This window comes from Curcuma longa, unplaced genomic scaffold, assembly GCF_044706935.1.
Source record: "Curcuma longa cultivar G26 ecotype Majalengka, Jawa Barat unplaced genomic scaffold, ITB_CL_G26_1.1 utg509_np1212_2302976_RagTag, whole genome shotgun sequence".
NCBI lineage: Eukaryota > Viridiplantae > Streptophyta > Magnoliopsida > Zingiberales > Zingiberaceae > Curcuma > Curcuma longa.
The window spans coordinates 1,310,522-1,336,057 of NW_027435603.1; the positions used below are offsets into that span (position 1 = coordinate 1,310,522).

The 25,536-nt window shown below is 34.4% G+C and overlaps 1 protein-coding gene across 1 annotated transcript; it reads left to right on the forward strand.

Moving 5' to 3' along the window:
* LOC141820617 (uncharacterized) lies at positions 1-24,924 on the forward strand. The gene is made up of 16 exons (XM_074707962.1): positions 1-228; positions 5,187-5,254; positions 7,445-7,603; positions 7,685-7,852; positions 10,266-10,416; positions 11,691-11,770; positions 12,313-12,585; positions 12,718-12,861; positions 16,112-16,246; positions 17,544-17,642; positions 19,385-19,441; positions 19,533-19,737; positions 23,893-24,011; positions 24,076-24,144; positions 24,221-24,319; positions 24,411-24,924. The coding sequence occupies exons 1-16, from the start codon at positions 87-89 to the stop codon at positions 24,648-24,650; spliced, it is 2,208 nt and encodes a 735-aa protein (XP_074564063.1). The 5' UTR covers positions 1-86; the 3' UTR covers positions 24,651-24,924.
* The last annotated feature ends 612 nt before the right edge of the window (positions 24,925-25,536 follow it).

The following is a 25,536-nucleotide window of genomic DNA, read 5'->3' on the forward strand; positions in this document are numbered from 1 at the left end:
TCGATCGCTCACCGTTACGCCGTTGTCTCCCGATCAATCTCCTACGCCTCCCCAAAATCCTAAACCTCCGGAACGCTCCCTCGCCGATGGCTAGGCGACTTGTACAAGGACAAGAAGGAGAAACAGGAGGGCGTCTCGCCGACCAATCTATTTCTTATCCTGTCATCCCTGCCGGCGAGCAGACTGTCTGGGCCGACGTCGGTCCCCTCATCGCCTCCGCCTGCAATGGTGATCATCCTGCTCGCCTATTTCTTTTACGCTCTCCAAATGTCCTATTTATTATGCCGATCAAAAATACTTCTTGAATAACTTTGATAGTTTTCCTTATTATTCCTGAAAATATGGTTTTTGTTGATGTTTTCCTCAAATTCTTGGTGGGAACTGTTAATGACATACAAAGAATTTGCAGTCGTTGACATGGTCCTCATTTGATCTATCAGCGTTTTGGAGTATCGGTACTATAGCAGTCCATTTTCTGCTCCTTTATTCTTGTTATGGTTCTTTAATAACTGAAAAATTGACCAAAGGAAAATAAATGTTAAAAAGGAAGACAGCTGATATGAGTTGGAAAATGAATTATTTTAATCTAGTTAAAACATTTAAAGTAAGTTGTATTTTTGATGCGGTTGAATCTTCTGTCAGCCTTTTTTAAATTCTGAAGTTTGTTATTCCCAAAAACGAATAAAGTAGTGGTCATAAGTCATGTCCATGGTCCCCCTGCATCATTTCTATAACGACAGATGTAGCATAATGCATAGTATGTCTAGTTAAATGATGCACTCATCACTTAATCCTATATTGACATATCTGTTGTTGCTCTAAATTATTCCTTTAGAAACTTGCTGTGGTTTCATATGCTTAATGCACACTTATCTATTTTTAATTACTAGATTGTTGTGAGGAGAGGTAGTGGATGAGTTAAGAAATTATAATACCAGCAATAAATATATGAATGCAATCCAAACAAAGAAAAAGGAACCATTCTAATTTGCTAGGAGAAATTCAGGCCTTTGTCCTTTCATAGCAACTTTGTCATAGGTTGTATCTTTATGAATTCATCCTCAACATTCTACCTTCATGCCCAAGACTACTATGAAGATGAGGACATCATCCTTGCCCAATGATAAATTGATGTTTTCTTACTCATTGGAAGGAGTGACCAAAGAGGAAGGAAATGAAGTTAAAGCTCTGGAGAGTAATAAACTATACTGATTTTTTACTCACTAGAAGGGATGCCTAAAGATTCATAATGAAGATATTATGGTACCTAAATCACAAGACATAAATGATGCTATTATATTATTTTCATATTGGAAAGGACAACCTAATTCAAGTTTGAAGATGCTTACAACTCCCTGAGAGTTGAGTACTCTCTAGTGGGAATAATTCAAAAAAGAAAAAAAAAGAAATTAATTTGAATTTAATTTAATTTGTTAATTGTTCAATTTTGGTGTGATGAAGTGTAATTTCTTTTCATTTTGTAGTAGTTTAACAAATTAATGGATTTTTTTTTCTAACTTAAGGTTGGGTATCTAAAAATTGTTGTGGCAATGTATTGGGTATATTTTAGTTCAGTTTGATTTATCTCTCTTTGTGTCAGATAATTATCCTCATGCTTCATTGAATTCATCCGAATTCTAGTTTTGGTTATAATTGGTGTTCCACTAGAATGACTTAGATCCTTCTACTTTAACTACTAAAATTGCCTAAAATATATAACATATCCAAGTTGGTGGGAATAGTATGTCTTTTTGTTGTATTCAATATGTGTTCTCGCCTAGATCTTTGACGCTTGCCCATGTTACATTGTCATAGCACATATGCACTATAATTGATATGAAATGATTGTCAATCTATTTATATTGTCTCTGCTGAGATCCATTTTCCTATAACCTTGTGCACGATATGCCTACAACCACAACCAAGCCTTGTGCATGATTTGCCTTTTAGTGAAAATTTAAGAGGAAGCAGTTGTGCAGAGGGAGAGTTTCATCATGCCTTTCCCCTGCATATCAAGTTAAAACCTTTTCAAATTGAGAAAATTCAACTACTTTCGAGCCCATGATTTAAGATATAACTTGAAGCAATACCAATCCATGCTTGAAAAAGAAAGTAGAGGAGAACAAACATGGGGTATTATTCTGTATGATATCCTAACCACTTGTTATGAATCAGAATTGGTGGATCTTGTATGGTGGTATTTTTTGAGTGTCATTTTCAACCCAAGTGGATGCTTATTTTCCTCATCTCTAGTAATAAATTATAGCATGAACTCTTATGGTTATGACAGGGATATCATGCACTTAAGGTGGGGGGAAAAAATTGCTAGAGTAAATTAAGGTTGATCCCAACTTTGTATTGTGAAGGTCAGCAAGATGTATTCCCTGGAGAAAGGTTGAGCTACTGATATACAAATGATGTAGCAAGGAACATGTTGGTAGGAGGAAGGATTAATGTTGATTTTCTCAGCATGATCAAGTACTCTTGGCAAAAGAATATGCTAATCTTCATGATTAGCAATTTGTGGTTTTGCCACCATGGAATGATGAAAGTGATATTGGCAATGGGATATAGCTGTATCTATTTTTGCCATATTGTTTGGAGATTTGCTACCCATTCCTAAATCTTCTTGCCTTTGATACAATACTATTCCCACTCCCCACTGTAAACCAACTCAGATCAAAATTTCCCTGTCATGTCTTGCCATGCACCAATTCTATTAAATAAAATACCACTGCAGCTTCAATTAGAAATCAATTTCATCATTTTTCCACAATTTTATCTACTCACCCTTTATAACTTTATGGGTCTGTTAATGATATTTAAATAATAATTAAACTAAATGGAAAAAAGTGATTTAGAGATTAAGAAAGGTTTACCTTGCATTGCGAGAGGTTGTTTCCATGACTCGAACCCGTGATCACTAGGTAACACAACAGTAACTTTACCGTTGCATTAATGCAGGGTAAAGTTGTGTACAATAGATCCTTCTCCAGGATTCGCATTGACGGGAGTTCGTGCACCGAACTGTCTGTTTTTTTTAGAAATTAAGAAAGGCTTAAACCAAATCCCATTAAATTGCACCACTATTTAGATTTTATCACTGGAAACAATATCATTACAGGAAGTCTGTCAATTTTAGAAATAAGTTAAAATAACACCAGCAGTTTTATCCTATTCAGTGTAAACTAAGATAGAAGATAATTTAATTAGAAACAAACACTAACTTCATTTTATCTTCACTGTGACTTTATGCAATTTAATATGTATTATACTAATGAATTGCAACAGTAGGGTCAATTTTCTTGGACAAGGATGAGGAATCCCAAGCCTTGCCTCGTCACCAACTGGGTTTCTGAAATTTCATATCGACCGCATGTTATAACATGATCATCTTTGGCCAATCACATTCCCACTCCAATCAGACCTGGGCACTAAGGCTTGTTTGAAATTGTCATCCCTTGATGAAAGCCACAGAATTCAAAAATGCACTAAGAGTTTTGATCCTTGGATATATATATACAAGTTTATATCCTCTGAAATGGGAGGTGAAGGTGCTCTTGTAAACCTAAAACAACCTATATCAGAAAAAAACAGCTATGTTAGTCAATCATTGCAGTTTGTTGCATGGCCCAATGCTATAGTTTTACAAAGAGTTATGAGCGGTATGCAGGGTGCTTACCAGTATTGGCAGTCTCAAAACTTTTTTGGACAATTACATATTGCCACTTATGATTTGGAATTTTAAACCTTGGTTGAAAGTTTTGATAGGGACTAAATCTTTTCTATTTCAATTGAAATTCATCTAAATTTTCTTTGATAACATAAAATGTTTCTCCATCAGTTAATGGGAAAAGATTTGTCCTACCTTTGTTAATCATTTGGATATTGAAAAAAGGTAGATGCCTTATAAACCAATGAAAAGACAAAAAACTAATCTGCTCTTACATAATAACTTTTTTGATTTCATTATGGAGCTTCTCCCCTTGTTGACCTTGAGTTCCCTTGGTTCTTGCTCCTCAAATTGTTAGAATGATTGCTAAGAGCTTCCTCTTTCCCAAGGTTTTGCAAAAATGCCTAGTATACAAAGTTGTTGTTTATGAAAAAAAAAAACATCAGCTGTCTTCTTAATCTACATAACATAGCAAACTATTATTTCCCTGACTCTGGTGCCTTATATGGCTTCTAAACCATCACCTTATCAGCTTTAAACTAATGGAGTAAATTACCAAGAGACTTGAGTATAGTATTTTAGTTGTATCAGTTTTCAGCATATACTTCCTACCGAATAACCATCAGGTTTATTGGTGGGGCTAACTAACCAGACTTTCACACAAGTTAAAGAAGATTCAGCTCAATGAAACCATGCTAAACTTGTGTCTCTTTCTTTGATTGACATGCAAATGTTTATACGTCCATTGATCTGTGAATTTCAATGGAGCGTTTGCATTTTCCTCTTTCCATATGAGATGCTTAATATCTAAGGCATACTTATCAACTATGATGTTGAATTTTTCTGGCTACAATTAGTATGTAGAGTATTAAATCTTAGTGGTTCAACAATGCTTTATTTTCTTTGGTTTGATATTTACTATTTGAGGGTTGTGTGTGTTCATCCATATCTATATACTTACATATGAATAAGGATTAAACAATTTGTATTATAATCTGCTGGTGGGCCTCTAGCAAGTAAGGACAATATCTAATATTGTTTTGATGCAAACTGCAAGTTTAAGTTTGTACAGAAGATTCTAACTGCATGACAATTCCTATACAGCTAGTCAGCTGATGAAATATTTTCAAGCAAGAATTTTCTGTTAAAACTTTGAAGAGCAATGAAAGTTTTTGATACATCGATATTATTTTTGTATGTGGTAAGCATCTTTATTGCCTGCCATTGTGCGTCCAAGCTAATTACAATGTAACAAGAATCTGCTTTCATACCATTTGTAACTTATAATTTGGTGCATTTGATGACTATGCAATATTGTTAGACCAAAGAACATAACTTTGACAATGTTATGCCTATATGTTCAGATATGGCATATGGTGTACTAAATTGTTGATTCAAAATTTGTCTTTCTTGTTTGTAAAAATACATCATTGTCAGGTCATGTGATTGACTCTACCTCTTTATATCTATAATATTTTGCGAACTTATATTATCTTGTGTCTTTTGTTTACAGATCTTCAAGATGGTCAGCTCATACATGGAGAAAATTTTAGCCTTTTTGCAGCAATGTCTGCCCTGGAGGTCTGAGGCTCTGAGCCACATTCCTGTTTGCTTTCCTTCATTTCCATGATAACATACGGTTTACATGTGTATAATCCATGCAGTTTGTTTATGTGCAATACTGAGAAATTTAACTCTATTTTATAGAGAATGAATCTATGAGAAAACTCAGTCTGATTATATTTTAGATAGTAAGATTAAAATTAACGTACAATAGTTTGTGCAGCAAAATCTTGATGTTTTACATGTAGGGATGGGTTGGAACTTCCTGCTGAAGAAAAATTTCTTTATCAAAGTTACCTTGTTGTCACCCTCAAGACCTTGTATTAGTATGTATCTGAAGCTTTATTATATGCACCTGAGAGTCTTTTGTCCCAGGAGTTGCATTGGAGTAATACACAAACACAGGCTGCACAGTGAGGCTGACATATGCATACAGATGATTAATGTAAGGAAAATTCAAAATGGGTAGGAAGAGGGCAAGACTAGGTTGAGGAAGTGTTGAGGAGAAAACTTACACTTGCTACTATAACCTTTGTTGTTGCTGTTTGCTGTTTATCATCGTTGGTTACTGAAATTCCTATGTTTCAGTTTTGCATGTTGATGATCTTGGTGTCTTGATGACACAATGCATGATCATTTGCGAGAATCGACAACAAGAGAGAAGAGCAGAGTAGTTCAAGGGGTTATTAAGCAATAATTTAATTCATAACTAATTCAATATTAAGTATCTTACTAATTTGTCTATATATAGGATTTTGATTCAAAGATAAAAGGGATAATAATGAACTATTAAGTTAGCCAATAGACTAATATAAAAAATAACTATTGATTGAATCAAGAAAAATGTAAATATAGGTTTTTCCTCCCATGATATAAGGATAGTAATAAACTATTGTGCTGACTCAGCTAATAGAATAATTTTATATCCATTGTATTAAATAAGATATCAAATCTAGGAAGGCCAAATCTTGAAAGCTTCTATGCCATTCTTTTCTAATAATGATAACCACACGAGTTAGACAATAAAGGTGTAGATGGAGTGTGATAAGTGAGATCAATAAGGTGTATGATGAAGGACAAATGGAACGCCGGTGTCTTAGTTTCTGTCAGAGTGAGGAGTCTGTATGCCTTGGTCAGTGAATCTTGTAATAAGGGCACCCTCATAATAAATCACTTGCCTTCCTACCCCATCATCACGCAGGAGTGCATGTATGACTCTGACATCAATGTGGCTGCGCAAGGATGCATGCATCAGTTGATCTCATGATGAGAGAAAAGACAAGGGGGTACTACAGAAGATAAAAAAAATAGTTTACTTCATTTAATACTTCACAGCTATGTGCATCACTTGGCTCAATTCAGTTTCTTAACCATCTTCATTACTGGAATAATACTGTAGTTTATTTGTATGCTCTATGTTGTCTATGAAAAATAAGGACAAAGGAGTGCAGAGTGCTCAATGTCTTGCTGAATAGGGATTCTTTATATACTTCTACACTTAAATCACCTTCTCATGTAATGTTATGGGGTGTATTCTGTTTGTCCGAGTGAGTGTTATTGCTAAATGAAATTTGATAATATGGGATCAAAAGAGAAAAGAAAGGAGAAGAGCAATATTGTGAGATCTGTGGTGTATATGGATGTTGAGAAAAAGGAAGTTGACTCAACTAGTTGAAGTTTAACACTGAAAAATGATTTAATTCGGTATAGTAGCGACTTATATTCTTTCTGATAATGCACATATCCAATGAAAAACATTTTATGAAATATGCATTAGACTTTTCTAAATCTGGAGACATGTTTTCAACAGAAAAAATGCATTAAAAAAAAATGTGAAGAGCACCATGAGGAAAAGCAATATTGACTTTGCCTACTTCTAACAGAAGAAGGCAATAAACCATAAAACAACATCCCCAGAAACGAATGGAGCATTCATATGAAGAATCATAGTCACTGCAGTTTCAATCAAATATTTTTGTTTCATTCCAAAATTCAGGCATGAGGAAGTGTGAACAATGTCATGAGTACTTATAAAAGAATTGAAGTACAAAAATCATCATAAGGATTATCAATGCATGTGTAACAAAACCAATTTGAGTTGAATTTCAGCAATGACAGAATGAACATCAGAATGGTCATTCATCAAGCTACCAAAGATGAATGCTGGTGTTTAACTCCTCAAATTTGACTACTTGCATATTGTTTTAGATAATGGATCCAAAGATGGATGCTGGAGTTGAAAAATGTGGATACTACTCGATCGAGGAAGCTATAGAAAATAATGTTGCTCCAGTTCCTCTCAGCCTGAACCCGACTGTTGATGTTCAACATGTGATTGATGTCATTGACCATCTTTTTTCTTGTGAGGTATTGAAAGCAGTTTTGTTTTCTTTAAATCTATTTAGGTATATAGAACTTCTACATTTATTTGACATATTTGTTTGACAGGCCACTTGGTACAAGGGTCATACATTGGCACAGACTGTTTTTTCATGCATATATCTCTTGAGGATTGAACGGACATCTTCACATGCATTGCTGCATTCATATTGCAGAATTATGCGAGCTACTTGTAATGCTGTTATCTCTGTTGTTTCTGATTCACGTACACATGAGGTATTTTCATATCTAAACCTTTTCTGAGTTAACATGGCATTCACTGGATCAAAGTTGTATTCATTTTGATAGTCATGGGCCATTGATTTCATAAAGTTATTTTTTCATCATCATATTCTTGAATCCTTGTCCTATGAAAAGTTTGGATATCCCACTGTTGTCTAGTCTGCTTATAATATCAGGCTATTTGACGTTAAAAAATAGCATTGTATTAATAGTTATGTGTGCATAGTTACATGATTAACAGATAAGAATAGTAAAAGAACCTTCGTACACCCACATATTTCTTATTCAGTCTTTAAACCTTAGTAGAAGTTGCCCTTTTCCTGGGACTCATTGGTTCAATGGTTTCTGAAAGATTGTATGACACTCCATAAGATAGATCTATTTGCCTCAGTTGGCAGTCCTGTGAAAGATAAGAGAGAATCTTAAAACAGGGATTTTATTTTAGCTTGAATATTCAGATCAGTGAGATTAAAACATTTTTTTATAGGCTTTACAATAAATTGTTCTCATCGAAATCTGATAAATAAACTAGATTTACTACAAATAGAAATAATACAAATTTGTAGAGCTAACTCTTGAGGCTCAAACTTAATTGAGTTAGGGGGGTTGGCTTTTATCTCCTAGGATATTAAGGCCAGCTTCAAATTTGGAAAATTTCATTTTCTCTTGTTGAGTTCAGGTTGGGAAGGTATGACAATTGCTTTCTAGTTTCTATTTTAAGTTTGCTAAGTTTAATAGGATTATGGATTTACAAATTGTTCTGTGCCAAGTGGCAAGAGCAAAATATCACATTTTGGTTGTTGACTGATGGGCAAAGTTGGGTTGAGATCTTGAAACCCTCATCGTGTTGTTTGATTAATTCTTTTCTCATTTGAAAGGTTCTGTTCCATGCAACAATGATGAGAGGTGAGAAACTTCAATAATGTCACAACACAAGTGAGGTAAGCAACCTCTTATGTGACAATCTAGTGACATAGTATAGGCAAAGGGCATCTTCTTTGGTGATCAAGTTACACACAATGTGACACAAGTGAAGCAAGAGGCAAGCAACTTCTTCTCCCTCTCTTCCTTCCCTTAAAGTGTGGATGACTGATGGTGGAGGGAAAGGGATCACAGGTGAAAAAAATCTCCAGTGGAAAGGAAGAGAAAGAAGATAGAGGAAAAGGAGAAACATGGGGTGGGAAAAAAGGGAAGAACGACATACGACATAGTCGTTGTGGCCGCGAATCACAGCCTTTGTGGTTGTGAATCGTGGCCTCTGTGGCTGCAAATCATGACCTCTGTGGTTGTCAATCGCGCCTCAGCGACTGCAAGTTGCGGCCAGGCCGTGAACTTGTGGTCTCTGTGGTTGTGATTTCGTTAGGCGACATGGTTACCGGAGCTTGTTAGGGAGTTGTGAGGGCTGCAATCTGGCCCTGAGCTCGTGGTCTTTATGGTTGTGATTTCGTTGGGTGACTTGGTTATCGGAGTTTGTCGGGGAATGGTAAGGGCTGTGATCTTGCTGTTGGTTATTGGAGTTCGTTGGGAAGTTGTTGTGAGAAGGATGTAAAATCCGTTCTGCCTGATTTCGAGTGGACAAAAAAATAAGTAAAAAATGATTGGCTGACAAATTATGAATTCGTCCCCAGATCATTTTTAAGCTCAGTATATGAGGGATTCTGTCTTGATTCTATCTAATTAATCTCTTCATTTGCCCTCCGAAGTAAACAAGGCATTAGGGTTGCTACTTGTGTGTGCTATAACTTGCAAAATAGACATGCCATGTCTCTTTCTGTTTGAGTTGGGAACTGAAACTCTACTTTGGCTTTGAATGAGATTCTAAACCTAGAATAGGAATACGTTTAAAATTTAGGTGACAAGGGAAAGAAAAGAAAGTATGCAATGGAGGAGAACCTGGCTAGTTGCGGTAGACAATGAAAAATGGATGACTGATGGCAATAGAGGAATACAACTACAAAAAGGTGTTGAGGTGGGTGGGTGGATCCCAAATTACACATGGTCAATTGATGTAGCACAGGACAAATCCGTTTGCCTTGGCAATCTCATTTGAAGAATGTCAAAATAGAATTTGCATTATTGATCAAATGTCTAGAACAATGAGATAGATATTTGTCTACGAAGGTCCATAAGTTTTCTAGAAATAGTAAAATAGAATTAGTGTAAAATAGAAATTTAGACCCAGAACTAATTTGATTTTTTAGATTGATTTAATGTTTTTTGGAAGAATTTATTTTTATTTTATTTGTATTTTTAAAACCTTATTTTTTTCCCTTTTGGTTCAAAATTCAAACTCTAGATTAGTTACCACATTTCCATTGGTTGTTTAACTTCCATTTTTTATGTCTAAATTCTTTTTCCTTTTTTTGTTCCAATGTCTTTGAATCATATTTTAAAATTTCCTTGATAGGAGGAGGACCTTTTCACAATGGCTTATGGGCTTCCTCTGAAAGGAGAAGGTGATGAAAAATGCTTATCAATTCTAAATTCAGTTGAGGAAACAATTTCTCGCCAACTTCGAGCTTGCAAAGCCCAGTCATTAAAGAAGAAGCAATTAGAAGGTACATAAACTTTATCTCATTCTCACCTGCACTTATGACTTTCTTTTTAAGCTGGTTAAGACTACCTTCAAAGAGTAATTTACTAGTTCTGGTTGATGCTTATTCTCAGCTGGAAGGGCAAGTAGATAATTAATCTGCAAATATCAGCACAAAATTAACTCACAAAATTCTTGTAATGCTGAAATAGTGGCTTACATTTTTGCTGGACACTTGAAAATGTAATATAGTTCTGGGTGGGGAGTATTGCTAGTTTGTTATATCCAGCAAGATTGGCTGGGCTGCAGCGTGAAGTATGGTTTAATGGTGTTATGGGCTTAGTTGTTTAGGTGCGTAGGGAATGGAACAACCATGCAAAGTAACCTTCAAAAATATATCACTTTTGTAGAAATTAATTGCTCTCTTCTTAATGACTTTCACTCCTTTCTGGTCATCCACCTATTGATGTAATCCAGGTTTGCAATAGAAAATTCTTGAACTATGGTATGTTTCTTTCTAATTTACACATAGAAACAATGTTTTATGTGGATAATTAGGAAAAGAATACTATTTAGTGAGAGTGATTGACCATTAATGTGGTTGATGTTGGTATATATGTTTTGTTTCTGAGTGATGTTTATTGAATTTCCTTATAGAACAGAGAATTATTTCTTGTCTCTACTAGTTAAATAGCTTAGCTTGTTGTTCTTGTTTGGATTATTTTCTTGTGACAACTTTTCCATGATAACTAAATAGTTATTGATTATATATAAAAAAGGTTTGGTAATCATGTTTCTGAAACCAACATGCATTATATTGGTGGTTGATGTCTGTTTCTATATAAACTCATGGACACAAAAAATCAGTCATCTTAATTTGATTAAATAGGAAAACAGGAGTGTATAACAAATAGGAATGTAAAATCAGGATTTCAGTTTCTTTGTGGTGAAGAGAACACCAACTATACACCATGACAAAAAAGAGATACACAACCTATTTTGGTCATTTTACGAATTGCCAATTTATAGTTTGATTACTTCCACCTTTCATGGAGTTTGGGCAACTCATATGGCATGTCTTGAATTAATGAAGATTTGCACCTTCAGGCAAAACTTGAGTATGCCAAAATTAAGGTAGCTACCTGATGTGTGATATGGGTGGCCAATAAAATCTATTTATCACACAGTCTATTCTTGATCTTTCATGGGTATGCATTCCTTATTGCTAGATATTTTATTTTATTTTTATACTTTATTCTCTGCAAGATTGTTAACACTAATTCCCTTTTCCCCCTGTAGATATCGAGCCTCTACAAAGTAATCCTGATTTGGAAGAAGGCTATTGCAGAGCTCTTCTTTGTCGTTTACGTTTTCGTAAGGTCTTAGCCCGTGTTTCCTGAGTTTTCAAATATACTATGATGTTACATAAAAATTCATTTAGGATTGCCATGGTTTTCTGTCATAAAATTTGACCTATATGTTACCTAGTTTTGTCTCTTTCAAGTTGTTGATATTAGAGATGCTACCTTTGGTAATTCATGTAGGTTCCTTGATTTTTACACTTTGTAGTCAATTTCTCTCTGTTGTAGTTTGATGTTATTTCGACTAGTAGTATTTGTCATGCATGTGGATTCAAGGGTCTGACATTCTGTTTCTAAAAAAAAAAATTACACGTAATCAATAGAAATGTCAAGTGTTAACTTGGAGTACCAACATCGGGCACATGTATGTAGAGAATAGATGAAAGAACCATATATCAAAGTTGTAGATCACATTTTAATAATACTTGATAAATTTGTGATCAACTTGATAGTCATAATGCTGTTAATGGTTCTATTTATTTTGTTGTATTACTAATTGCTAATACGTTTTTATGCTTCCCTCCTGCCAATCTGTTACTAAATTATGAAACCTTTTTCAGCACTATTACCTTGTTCTCATGAGTATGAAGAAACCCCAAGGAAAGGGTTTGGAGTTGGCTCGTAAACATGTGGCATTATGCTTGTCTGAATTAACTCACATCACTAAGTCACAAGAATTCCTCAGAGCCTTGTCATATGGATTTCATCAAGATGATATTCAAAGTAGCACCACTGCCTCAGGTTGTAGGCCCATTGGTTTTGATGCTAGCTTAAACAACAGATTCTCTGCTCCAACTCCACCACGGGCAACACATATCCTTAGTTGGAAAGAAGTGAGATTTTGGAACACCTTAGGGATATCTTTGCATCGTTTTATTGATTGGAAATGTTCAATCCCTAAACTAACTATATCGTTGCATGTGCTGTTTTAATACAAATTAAACACTTTCTTATCTGATTTCCAGGCTATCAGTTATTTTCAGAAGCTTCTGAGTGATTTAGATTTCGTATGTTCCTTAAACACGGAGTCAGTGCTTGATGATCTCTTCTGCTTTGTTGTCCAGTTCCAGAAACCTCAACCTGATCTGGTGGCTAGAGCTCATCTCCAGGTAGTTCATTGAGAATGTTGAATAATATACCTGTATCTATCAATATTATTATTTTTAACAATATAGATATCAATATTTTAGTGCTATTCAGCTTTGTAGCAATAACTAAAGACCTATCAGAATAATAATAGTTTTCTCTCTCTTTTTAAAAACAAGGTATTAGTGTTGAAGTTTCAATATATGAATGAAACAATATTATTTTGGTATCGTACCAATGTTTCGATGCATAGTGTCAGTAATGGATTGGATTTGAAGGAAGGAAATGAAATATAAAAAGGAGACATTATCTGTCCCGAATATGATTTTAAATTTCCGAAATATAACATTCCGATCCATGCATATCTTTCTAGTCAAAGATTGAAACTCAACACAATGCCTCCTTCCCTTGCTTAATCTCCTTTCTCCTTCAACCTCCAATCTATCACTGGCACCGTGTATATCTTTTCAGTCAAAAACTGAAACTATGATAGTTGGAGATTTTGAACCTTGGTGCTAAGTGGTATTAAGTTTTGGTGATTTACCAGAATGATACATTTCAATCATTTCATTGGTATGGTATGAGATTTCGAACCATGGATCATACCTTCGTATACAAAATTCAAAGAGATCAAGTAGGAAATGATAGTGAATCATACAATGAGTTGGTTAAATTCAACATTTGTTTGTATGAATGTCTAAAGATTTTAATTTGAGGGCTCACCAGACAAAAATGAGGCAGTTGGAAGTTTGAAGCCAAGAAAGGAAGAGATTACACTCGAATGCTTATATACCTTGAGTTCCATATTTTCTTGTAGGGGACAGTATACAGAAAGCTAAGGAGGAGAATTCAAGAATGGCAAAGGAATTGAATTTGACATAATTTTTTTATCCCTGAAGATCTATGACAATGTTACTTTTGCTTATCCCTTGCGCTCTATGAGAATGTTACTGTTTGCTTATATTCTGGTAAGTATGGGTTAGGTTGTTAATTTGGAGAGGACTTAATTGCCAATTTGTTTATGTGCACGGATTATATTAGAGGAATTGTGAATTTGCACAAATTTTTATGTGTAGGGAGGGAAAACTCTAATTTGGATTGGAAATGTGTAGAAGAAATATGATCTTTATGGGATTTTTCATTGGAAAACTCTAATTTGGATTGGAAATGTGTAGAAGAAATAAAATCAGAATAGTTGACTCGTTGATGGTTCTCCATGTCTATTTGGTCTATAGGGTAGTCCACTAGTTGCACATGATCAACTGTGTATTTGGGGTGTGCTTATATCAATGGGCATCACCACTAGTTGAAACCTCTGTGTGCTTCCATAATCCTGCAGACATGCCGTAAGACTGTGTCCTTTTTGGAAACTTGAGAGCCCACAGATGCTAACATCCATCAGACATCCAACTGCTCCATTAGATCCACCAAGGAGGAAGTGGAATACAAGCACACGAAGAGAGGGAAAGACACCCAGGATAACACCTCTATATCTTCACTCAGTTGCCCACCTTCATGAGCTTCATCACTGCATCACCTGCCAACTCTACCATTGGCCGGCCATGCTATGCCATTTGGACTGCTCAAAGTCTAGCCGCAATATCTCTCCCACCTTGTTTGCACAAGCAAAGGAACCTTGCTGCCTATAAAATTGGGACAACTCCTTTGCTTTCCCACCACACCACCAGACTTGAAATATGGTAATTTTACATATTGGTCCAACAAATTTGAAAATTGCAGATTAGTCTGCTGCTTTGAAAAGAAAAGAAAAATTCAATTACAACATTGAGAATTTTGAGCGCTTCAAGGAAGACATCATCTCTCATTATTGTGACACTTGTATGACAAACTTCAACAGAATAGGCTTGCATTACCCTAGTTAAATCTTCTTCATTGAAAATTACTTCTATGACGAACTTCAAGGATTCTTTGCTAATTTAAGAATGCTCTAAAGAAGGGTCTCCTATATCATGATTGAGATCATCTTTAGATTACAAGATATACCCGTAGGGCAAGTTCTTTCACAATGGCGATCCACATCCAAATATTGTATTTCACTAGGAGATACCCTTTTATCTTGTAAAAGAAAAAACAAGCTAACTTTAGTGGCTAGATCAAGTGGAGAGGTGGAATCAAGTTCAGAGACAAAGTACAAGGCTATAGATCTTGCCACATATTAGGTTATTTGGTTTATGGCTCAAAACTTGATGATTAAACTGGACAATTCTCCTACTAAGCTGAAGAACTTTATTGTGATATCATGCTACAATGCACATTGCGTTTATCCAATTGAAACTCATTCCATTCCAAAAGTGACAAGTAGTGGCTTAAAATCAGAAGGATAGAAAGCAGATTCAACCAAGGAGAGATCAATTTGAAAGGAAAAAAAGGAGTATTAGATTAGGGGACCAAGGATTAGCCTTTTGAATTTAGAAATTCCCCAACTTGATGTTTACCTATGTGTAAATGTATTTAATGTGACAAGGGGGTGACATATATGGCACTGGAGTTTCTCCTCTAGGAGGTTTAGTTGCTGTTTGAGAACTCCCTGTATTACCAAGTAGAAGTGGATAAACTAATGTTATACAATCAATAAGAGGTGTAATGTCACACCTTTAATAGTTGTGGAATACTAGAAAAGAAACAAAATAGCACTTACGAGGTTATTATTATATGACTGCTAAAAAAGGATAGTTCCAAACTCAAGGTAAGTTCTGAGCTTGATATAAATTTGTACACATTGCAGCCGCTTTTACTGGTTTACTGCCAGTGCGATAATATTCATGTATATGGTATGCACTTAAGTGCCTGATGATAAATCTTCTATCTTTATCCTAATTTCTCCCCACAAAGTCTGTCTTTTTATTGGAACTCATGTGTTGGAGAATGCTTGTCATTCAGTGAAGCTCCGTCTCCTTTCCTTGTGGAAAGATATATAAACATCAAGTTTCTCTCTGCGAAATGCAACCTATATAATAGTCTTGTTGATTAACTAGCTTTATCATCTGTAGCTAGATTAGTCATTTAAGTATTTACTGATGATGAGTCTATTTTTTTGCTTATATATGCTCTTTGGATTTTAAAAAAATAAATACCTGGTGTACTTGGCCGAATTCCTTTTTCCTTAGGTAATTTACCATGCTGGAGTACCTAGATCCTTTAGCAATAATAATCTAGCTTTCTCATGAATCTACACCTTTTGCCTTGTCAACTAGATTATTATTTTTCCTCAATACCATTTATCTCATTTTTCTTGTTTGGAGACGTTTCCAGATTTTATTGATTCAAGATGGAAAGCTTTACGGAAAAGAATTCTTTCATGATATTATCGCAAGAGAATTAGGGCTACCAGAACTTACAAAGGGTAAAGAACTTCAGAAAAATGAGTTCATAGTACAGTTAGGCCAGGTGAGAATTGATAATTCTTAAAATGGGTAAGGGTAATATCTAAATATAGCCACAACTATAGGGGAATGTTTTATAACATAACATGTTTCCAATTTATATCTTATGCATGCAAACTTCTAGACTTGTTTTTGTTGTGGCAGGCTGCCATCCTTATTTTTAATGGGTATCTAAATTTGATTACGCAAAATAACGAATGGTTGCTTTTCCAGTCATCAAACAATATGGTATATATATATATATATATATATATATATATATATATATATATATATATATATATATATATATATATATATATATATATATATATATATATATATATATATATATATATATATATATATATATATATATATATATATATATATATATATATATATATATATATATATATATATATATATATATATATATATATATATATATATATATATATATATATATATATATATATATATATATATATATATATATATATATATATATATATATATATATATATATATATATATATATATATATATATATATATATATATATATATATATATATATATATATATATATATATATATATATATATATATATATATATATATATATATATATATATATATATATATTCACATGTCACTTAATATATATATATATATATATATATATATATATAATTTGTGAAATATAAAGTCTGACATGACAAACAAATCCATATTAACTGGCATGTTATGTTTGTGATATAATGTATACATGTGTGTATATTGGTGACATAATGTATACATGTATATATATTGGTGACAATACATGTAGATATATATATATGTGGTATAATATATACATGTATATAATTTGTGACAATGTTTCTTCCCGTTACATGCATACCTCTTGCTGCATATTTTTTGTGAATGTGATATTCCACTTTTATTGATAGAGCAAATAGATGTTTGGTGTCCATGTCATCAGGCTAAATGATTCATTAATCTGAGGACAACTTCATGACAAGTTATGCAGAATCGACACAGTGATACTCCACCTTGTCATAGAGGAATCAAATGTTTGGTGTCCATTTCATCAAGCTAACTGATTCATTAATCTGAGGATAATAACTTTATGACAAGTTATGCACAATTGATACATAGTGAAAAAAAAAGTTATTATAAACAATCCTATATTGTTATAGTTGAGGCTATATTTAGATATGAACCCATAAAAACATCATTGGTGCTGTGAATCCTCTTACATCATTCCATACTGCTTCCATTCAATTTTGATGACTTTTTCTATTCTTTACAAATATACAGTTGATTATCAATTTGCTTAAGATACTTTGTGCAAACACTGCATGGCAACGCCGCAAGCTTGGGAAAATATTGCAGGACTGGAGTGTCCTTTCATTACAGGTTCATGCCTAAGGCTAATGAGCATTAAATTCCTCTCCTAGCTGTTATTGCTTTTCTGAAATATCTGGATTCAACCTCCACTTCTTAGCATTCTTTAGTTCTTCATGTCATGGAATTATTTACATTTTCCATTATATTATATGCTCAATACAAGTGCTATTTTTTTCGTAATTACAGATAATCTACTTTGTTAACAACTGTTCTGCTAATGATTGCAAAATAATCTATCTTGTTAGCAATTATTATCAAACTGCTACTAGTACCTTTAGATCATGTAGAGGCATTTTGAGGCAACGATTAAGGATTCATTCCATGCTCTCTAGAAGGGATGACACATACTAATCCGTCCTTATGTTAAATATAGCCTGTCACTATGTATACAAGAAGATTTAGGATTTATCTTGTTCACACATTTAAGCTTGAAACACAAAACAATGATGAAAGTGACTTATATGAGTGGATTATTATAAAAGAAAATGGATATCCCACTTTTATAGTTTTAACTTCATTTTTTCGGCAGAATCCGCCACCCCAGGGCCTCTCACGGTCGACCCCACGACCATCTATAAGGAGGTAAATCGAAAAACTACAGTTGGCCACGACGGAAGAGGACATTGCCGAGATTCGACCCTTGTCTACTTCAGCAACTCTGCTCCGTCGTAACCAACTCAACTATGCCCTGAGGGTGGTCAAATTGTTGGTTGGCGTGGTCTCATGTCATCATTTTACCATTGTCGGACCCGCGCGACGCCTCCATCCTGACCGGAACGCTGTGTCTGTGCCGGTCCGCTAGCGGAAAGAAAATTTTTGCCGGTATCAAACGAAACGGCTCGAGATTTCAAACCTTGGTACTACTAACGGCATGTGTATTTTGGTGTTTTAGCCGTGACTCTTGGCAATATGACAAGTTCTGCATCTTTAATGTATTTTTTTACATCTCGGTCCATTCGGGGCCAATAAAAATTTTCCTAAACAAGTATAAGAGTTTTGTCCCTGTCAAAATGTCCAGCACGATAGACCTCTGCTATGAGCTTCATTGATAATTGCATTCCTTAGAGAACAATCGGGAACACAGATATTTGTCTTTGAAGAGAAATCCATTGTGAATTAAGAAAAGTTTGAATGGAGCTTTCATGCATTCTTCCCAAATCTTACCAAAATATGAATCATTCCTGTAGAGATCTTTAATCACCTCAAACCACAATCGGGAACAAGTGTGTCATTGGCTAAGAGCGTTTTGATGACAACGTTGAAGGCTTGTAGAAACTCAACCCATTTAGCATGACGAAGGTTCAATTTCTGTTGAGTGTTCAAATACTTCAAAGCTTCATGATCCGAGAAAAGAACAAACTCCTTGTGTAGGAGATAATGTTGCTAATTATCTAGTGCATGAACAATAGCAAGGAATTCCTTGTCACATGTAGAATAGTTGCGTCGAGAATGATTCAACATCTCATTAAAGAAAACAATGGGCTTACCTTCTTGGCTAAGAATACCTCCAATTCCCGCATTTGAAGCATCACAATTCACTTCAAAAACTATTAAAATCTGGTAGTTGCAATATTGGAGCTTCTATAACCTTTCTTTTAAAAAGCTCAAAGCTTTGTCTTACATTATTCAATTATCAATGTTCAGATTAATTGGAATTTCTTAACATACAGATTTATAATATGTAAATTAAAATTGCACAACTCATTTGTGGAGGAAATAACGATACTGATAAAACAGATTTTCTCCCACAGTTGGAGATGGCCTTCAAAAGAGAGATTGGAGAGACATTAAATGTCATGGTTGATGAGGTACATTGTATTTTTAATATTTATTGAGAACAAGTCTTTAATGATTATCCTGTGGATTACACATTTCAGTGGATGTTAAACTGATTTTCAGAACATGTGCATGAAAGTCTCGAGGCATCTCCTTAGATGGACAGAGGAGAGGACCTACTGGATTGCTTCTCGATTTCTTACGTTGGGGTTTGAACTAGAGTTGTATTCGCCGTATGATTACTGCATGGTCTATTGGTTTATGTACCTGGTTTTCATGAAATTATTGGAGAAGATTCAGTTGCGAACTGCTGCCAACAATGAAAACTGTAAGTAACATCTACTCTTTGAACGCCATTGGTAAATACCTGGAGGCAAACCACTATCAGAATGCCACCAAGAGTGCGAGTTTTGGTCATTTTACTTCTCGATGATGTCTTTTCTTTTGACAATTCTCTTCAACACACCCTAATTGGAATTGGGCAAAAATCAAAAGACCATCCCTTTTTTTTTGGAATCATGAAGGTGATGCCCCTTGTTGATTTTTAATCAAAAGGGCAGCACACCCCCAACCAACCCCCTCTAAAATGACACAGCAGCCCTTAGTACAATGTTCGACATTATTATCTCCTGCCACATGCATTAAATTCTGAACCAGTTAGGTGGATTTGACCTGTTCAATAACATTCACATTATAGTAGTTACGATTTCGTAGCTGCTACAATTTACGTTGTAGTTGCTATGATATTGTAGCAGCTATAATTTTATAGCTGCTACATCATAACAGTTAAGATTTCGTAGTTGCTACAATGCGGATTTATTCTATCCAAGATTTATGTGACAGGAGGTAATAATGTCGAATAGTGTACTCGACGGTAGCTGTGTCATTTTAAAGGGGATTGGTGGGGTGGGCACCTTTTTGATTAAAAATAAAAAAGGGGCGCCCCTTTGATTAGAAATAAAAAGGTGGGCGCCCTTTTGATGATTCCAATAAAATGGGGTGTCCTTTTGATATTTGCCCATTGGAATTTGTTACTGTTATACTGCAAGTTTCTTTGGTAGGAAAGAGTTTAATTAGGTAGTTTAATTTCATATATGGCCTTCATGAACACTGTCAAATGACAGAAAAGGCCCTAGTGTCAATGACAATATGGTATATTCAGCATGAAGCTTGATTCTCCTTTGAGGGTGAGGAAGTATGTGTTGGCCAGCTGTTGATTATGGTGTTTGGCCCTGTGCTATTGGAAAGACGATGGCAAGCCTCGGCCCACTGGTTGATCTCCTGCAAACTTAGGAGATTTGCAAACATGCTTTATTACATAAAAGTAAGTTGGTGTTGCCATTCTCACAAATTTAGCACTGGCAACAACCACTTATTACAATGTGAAAGAATTGAGTCATACAAGTGAATTGTGTGACGTAGCTAAACAACTTATGTTATAAATTGATGCAACTTTAGTAAAGACTTGGAAGATCAGTAAATTGATTTGCTGGTTGAGCTAGTCTGTGCCTAAGTGTAATACAATTTATGCAATATTATCTATGTCAAGCAAATGCAAGATGTTGCCTTTGCAATTATATAGAGCATGTATACTAACTCAACGATCAAGTGACCCAATGGATGACCAGAGATTTGATTCATGAGTTTATTTTTTTTTCATTTGAATAGCAATTTCAATGAGCCTATTGATAGTTAGCTCACTAAGTATACTTGCAACTTGAAAGATGATAATTGAAAATTTAAAGATGAGGTTCATATACATCACTCACTAAGTACACTTACAACCTACACTAAAATTTCTAGGTGTAAGGATCTGACAGTATGGCTAAAAGGATATCATACTAAGAATAGTAGGTCTATTTTGGAGAATATTGTGGTATTATGGCACTACTTCAGGCATCTGTAGGCAAGGAGGTGAAATGTTCACAGTGATGTACCTCCATAGAAAACATCTAAGGTTTTTATCCAGTCATGATAGAGAGATCACATGGGTTTATAGTGCATCTTCTAGGTTACAGTGTTTTCAAGTGCTGCAAAGAACAATGTTTTGTAGAGTGCTTTTCTAATTAATTTGTCATTCTAAATGATAAATTTATGCTAGTTTTGCATCAATCTTGGCTTGCTACTCTAAGCTTTGGTGGTGATCATGGTATAAGCTTTTTTTGTGTGTCGGTTGGCATAGGCAAAACATTTTGTTTTGCCCATTGACTAACATGCAGAATAGCTCAAGGTGAGTGACCTGCAACCCACTCGAAAAAGATGCATCGTTGCATCGCAAATATGCATCTGTACATACATAGATAGGGTGAACGATCCGCAATTCACCTAAAAGAGATGTATCGTATATACAAGGAGTGAACGACCTGCAATCCACTTATTACAAAATATATAATGTGAATGTACATATACAAATACATATATAGGGTGAATGATCCGCAATTCACACAAAAAGTACCTCACATAAAAATAGGATGAACGACTTGCAATCCTTCTCGTGAGGTGCCTCGCATAAGAATAGGGTAAACGACTTACAATCTACCTCGTGAGAAAAAATCATCTTAATTTGGTTGAAGTTTACGCACACACAAAAGACTTGAAAGTTCTTTTTAAATCATGGAGCAAAAAACTCTATATTTATAGAGATTTATTTCATTATTACTTTGATATAAATAATATCATGTCTTTTATAACTAATAGAACTGGAGTTCCATGGCACGAGGGTTACATTCACTTCTTATTTAACTTGGTTGAGAAGTTATATAACTTCTTACGAGCATTGAGCCGAAACTCTCTCATATGATTATATTGCTTATTTCGGTTATAAGAACTGCATGGACATAATTTATTTATGATATTCATCTACTCTTTATTTTCTCATAATAATTCAGGTTATCCTTTTTTAAGTTTCATTATTCAATTTTGGAAGAGCAACAATATATAGTATATGAAAAGGGTGCAAATATGAATGATAAAATCAAACGATAAGGATATATAAAAACATGCAATCTATTATTATTTTCTAACAGAATGAAATTATTGCTTATTTATTATCATAAAACAGTAAGTTGACTTATAGCAGTAATTTGCATATGAAATAACATTTTAATAAGAACAAACAAAAATAAAAGAATTCTATTTCCCTTATATTGGAATCCAAATAAAATCAACAACATTTTATACGCTACATGTAATTGATTTATATCATATAATATGAAAGAAAATAACAACCGAGAGGAGCTAAGGAATTCTCGATTGTTGGTTGAGTACCGAATCAACAGAAAGATCAAGCAAAAGGGATTCAAATTGTTTAATCATGCACGTAAGGTAATCGAAAGAGTTCAAGTAAGAAAACTCCACCTCAAATCGAAGGGTCTTCGTTGTAGAGTGTCGGCAATGCGATGACGGTAGTGTGACGACGATGGCGCTAGCAGCAAAGGCGTTTAGTGACAATGACGTGCGACGGAGGGTTTGAGGGTGAGCAAATGTCGATTCGGAAAAATTAGGGTTAGGGAAAGCAAAAAAAGGGAGGAAGAAGAAAAGGTCAGCCATGGTAAAAGAAAGGTTCGTCTGTTGCTTTTTAATTGGCCTTTTTGCGAAAAGTCTAACCAGTTTCAAAATTTATAACTAGGCCCTTTTTTCCCAATGATATAACATAAATATATATATATATATATATATATATATATATATATATATATCAATTAAATATATAATTTTTGCATATTTATGTTTTATAATTTCAAACATGGTGGGGAATGATTGGTTCAACAACTAATTGGAGGTGATCCTAGACATCAGCCTCGACATCGACACTAATTAGGCTTCCTCATTGTTACTAGAGGAGAAGGGGAACTCCAATCCTATCTGCTACTTTGTGGAGTAGGCCATTACCAACTTTGACATTTGATTTGCTTATAAAGGCGACAAGTTAGTGAATGGATTTTTCTTTTCTTACAAAGAAAAATTCTTACGAAAAGAAAGGAAGTCAAAACAAGTTGCAATAATTTCATTTCTCCTTTTTTAGCCTAATTAAATTAAACAACAGAACTTTATTAGATTTTTTAGCCTTTTAAAGTTGTTATTAACAAAAATTGATATATAGAAAGTTAAATAGATATTAGTCTTTGTACTTTGTCAAATGACAACAATGACTTGACAAGTAAGCAACATCAGTAAAATAGTTACAATATATTTTTTACTTGAATTTTAAAAAAGAAATAATTTAATTTTTGTTCTCATTTGGATGAAAAAGATTACAATAAATATTCGATCTCATTTTGACAATTCTCAACTTGCAAAAATAAATTGTTGCTAGTGCAAGAACTGAACTGGATATGGCATTTTGTGATTATAGTTGCCCATTAAACTGCTCAAAACATTAAATGGTTGAACAAAATTTGTCTGATGTTGTGAATGACTGAAGCTTAGCTAGTAATGCAACTTAATATTTGATAATAAATTGACATCTTCTTTAACCAATCAGCCCAAAGAAAAGTCAAGAAGAAGAAGGATCATGGCAAGGATCAAATAAGAGATGCTTCCTTTTCTTCCTCTACCTTATTAATCCACTGTTATATTTGTCTCTCAGAAGGATTAGCTATGGTGAGTTTACCTTAACTATCTCCCAAGATTGCAAAGAATTTGAAAAACTTTTCTTTTATTGTAGATGCTAGCAGCATTGCGCAATGAATCTAAGGCTTTCCATATGGTTGGTCCTTTCAATGGTGAAGAAGAGGTATGTCTGTAAACTTGTTACTCAGAAAATTGTGATGGTGGAAACCAATCAACATTTTTACTCGTTCTTTAATCAGAGATTTATTCAGCACTTCGACCTCCTTCTGAAGGCACATGTTCCTGAACATGCTTCATACTACCTTTTCAAAGAATCGACAGGTCATGCACGAATATCTGTAAGTGACTTAGGCTTGTAAGGATTAGTTTCTTTTTATATTAATCTTGTCGTATCTCCATTTCATTATTTCATTTATATCCATGTTTCAGAGTATCATCAAAGACAACTGCTTTCGGGAAGCTCAGAAAATTATTACATCCCTAAGGGGAAGTTACGCTGGTAATTCTGACAAGCTGATTGAGCTTCAGCAACTTGAACAAGTTGCAGAGCGTAATCGGGTTGCTTTGAGTGTCATAGACCAAATTGGTGCCCGGGATCCATCCCTCACGGTCTCATTTGAATTTACTCACCATCCACACTTTGCCATAGCAGTGATCAAGAGATCATAGTCATTTCATTCACCCCAGTTTTCGTCGACTGCTGATGTCAAACCAGTCATGAAGTAGCTCGACTAATGTCATTCTGGCACAAGATTTAGTGGAGGAATGCAGAATGTTGGTTCTAGCCATTTCTATGCAACCATTTCGTCGGTTGCCATCATTCAATTGATAGTCAGTCAGTTTTGCTTATAATATGTACCATTATTCATACAATTGTATGCTTATTATAAGTTGCTCAACAAACTATATTTTGTTTAAACTCATCAATCATGCTCACATTTGCTTCCAGTAAACTGCCTTTGATGATTCTTGGCCACTGATTGAAGTGTGATATTGTCTGTTTTAATTGTTGTAAGAGTAAATTTCTCTATTTTAGAAGTAAAGAGTTTTTATTCTTGGCCATTCAATGTTTGAAGGGAATGTTTGCTTTAAATTATCAAATAAGTCTAGCAAATCAATTCTTATCTTATCAAATTAGTTTTGTCTAACTTAAGCATCATGTCTCTGGTTCAGCTAGCCATATCAAAACTAAGACAACTCAAGTATTATTACATCAACATCCTCCTGCTTAAGTCAAACTTTTAGAAATCGATTGCACTCACATTTTCCCCTCATTACGTTAATAGATTGCATGTAGTGGCATGATCTAGTCGCATCACCCAATTAGGGCTTGTAGACTACATGTGGTCGTGCATCTTGTGTAGTGTCCTGGGACACCATGCTTTCAGGCATCTACATCTAGCATCAAACCTTGACTTTCTCCAAGGTTGAGGACTCGGAAAATCCTTATCCTCTTTTTTACTTTTGAAGATTATTATATTGTAAGTATTCTTTCAAACCTATGCCTATTTTAAAAATAAAAAATAAAAAATAAAAGGGGACACTTCAGAGCAGA

Excerpts from the sequence above, each read along its gene's own strand:
- LOC141820617 (XM_074707962.1), top strand. The coding sequence starts at position 87 with ATGGCTAGGCGACTTGTACAAGGACAAGAAGGAGAAACAGGAGGGCGT. Across the intron at positions 7,853-10,265 it reads CTGATTCACGTACACATGAG|GAGGAGGACCTTTTCACAAT; the intron begins GTATTTTCATAT and ends TTTCCTTGATAG. Across the intron at positions 10,417-11,690 it reads AAAGAAGAAGCAATTAGAAG|ATATCGAGCCTCTACAAAGT; the intron begins GTACATAAACTT and ends TTCCCCCTGTAG.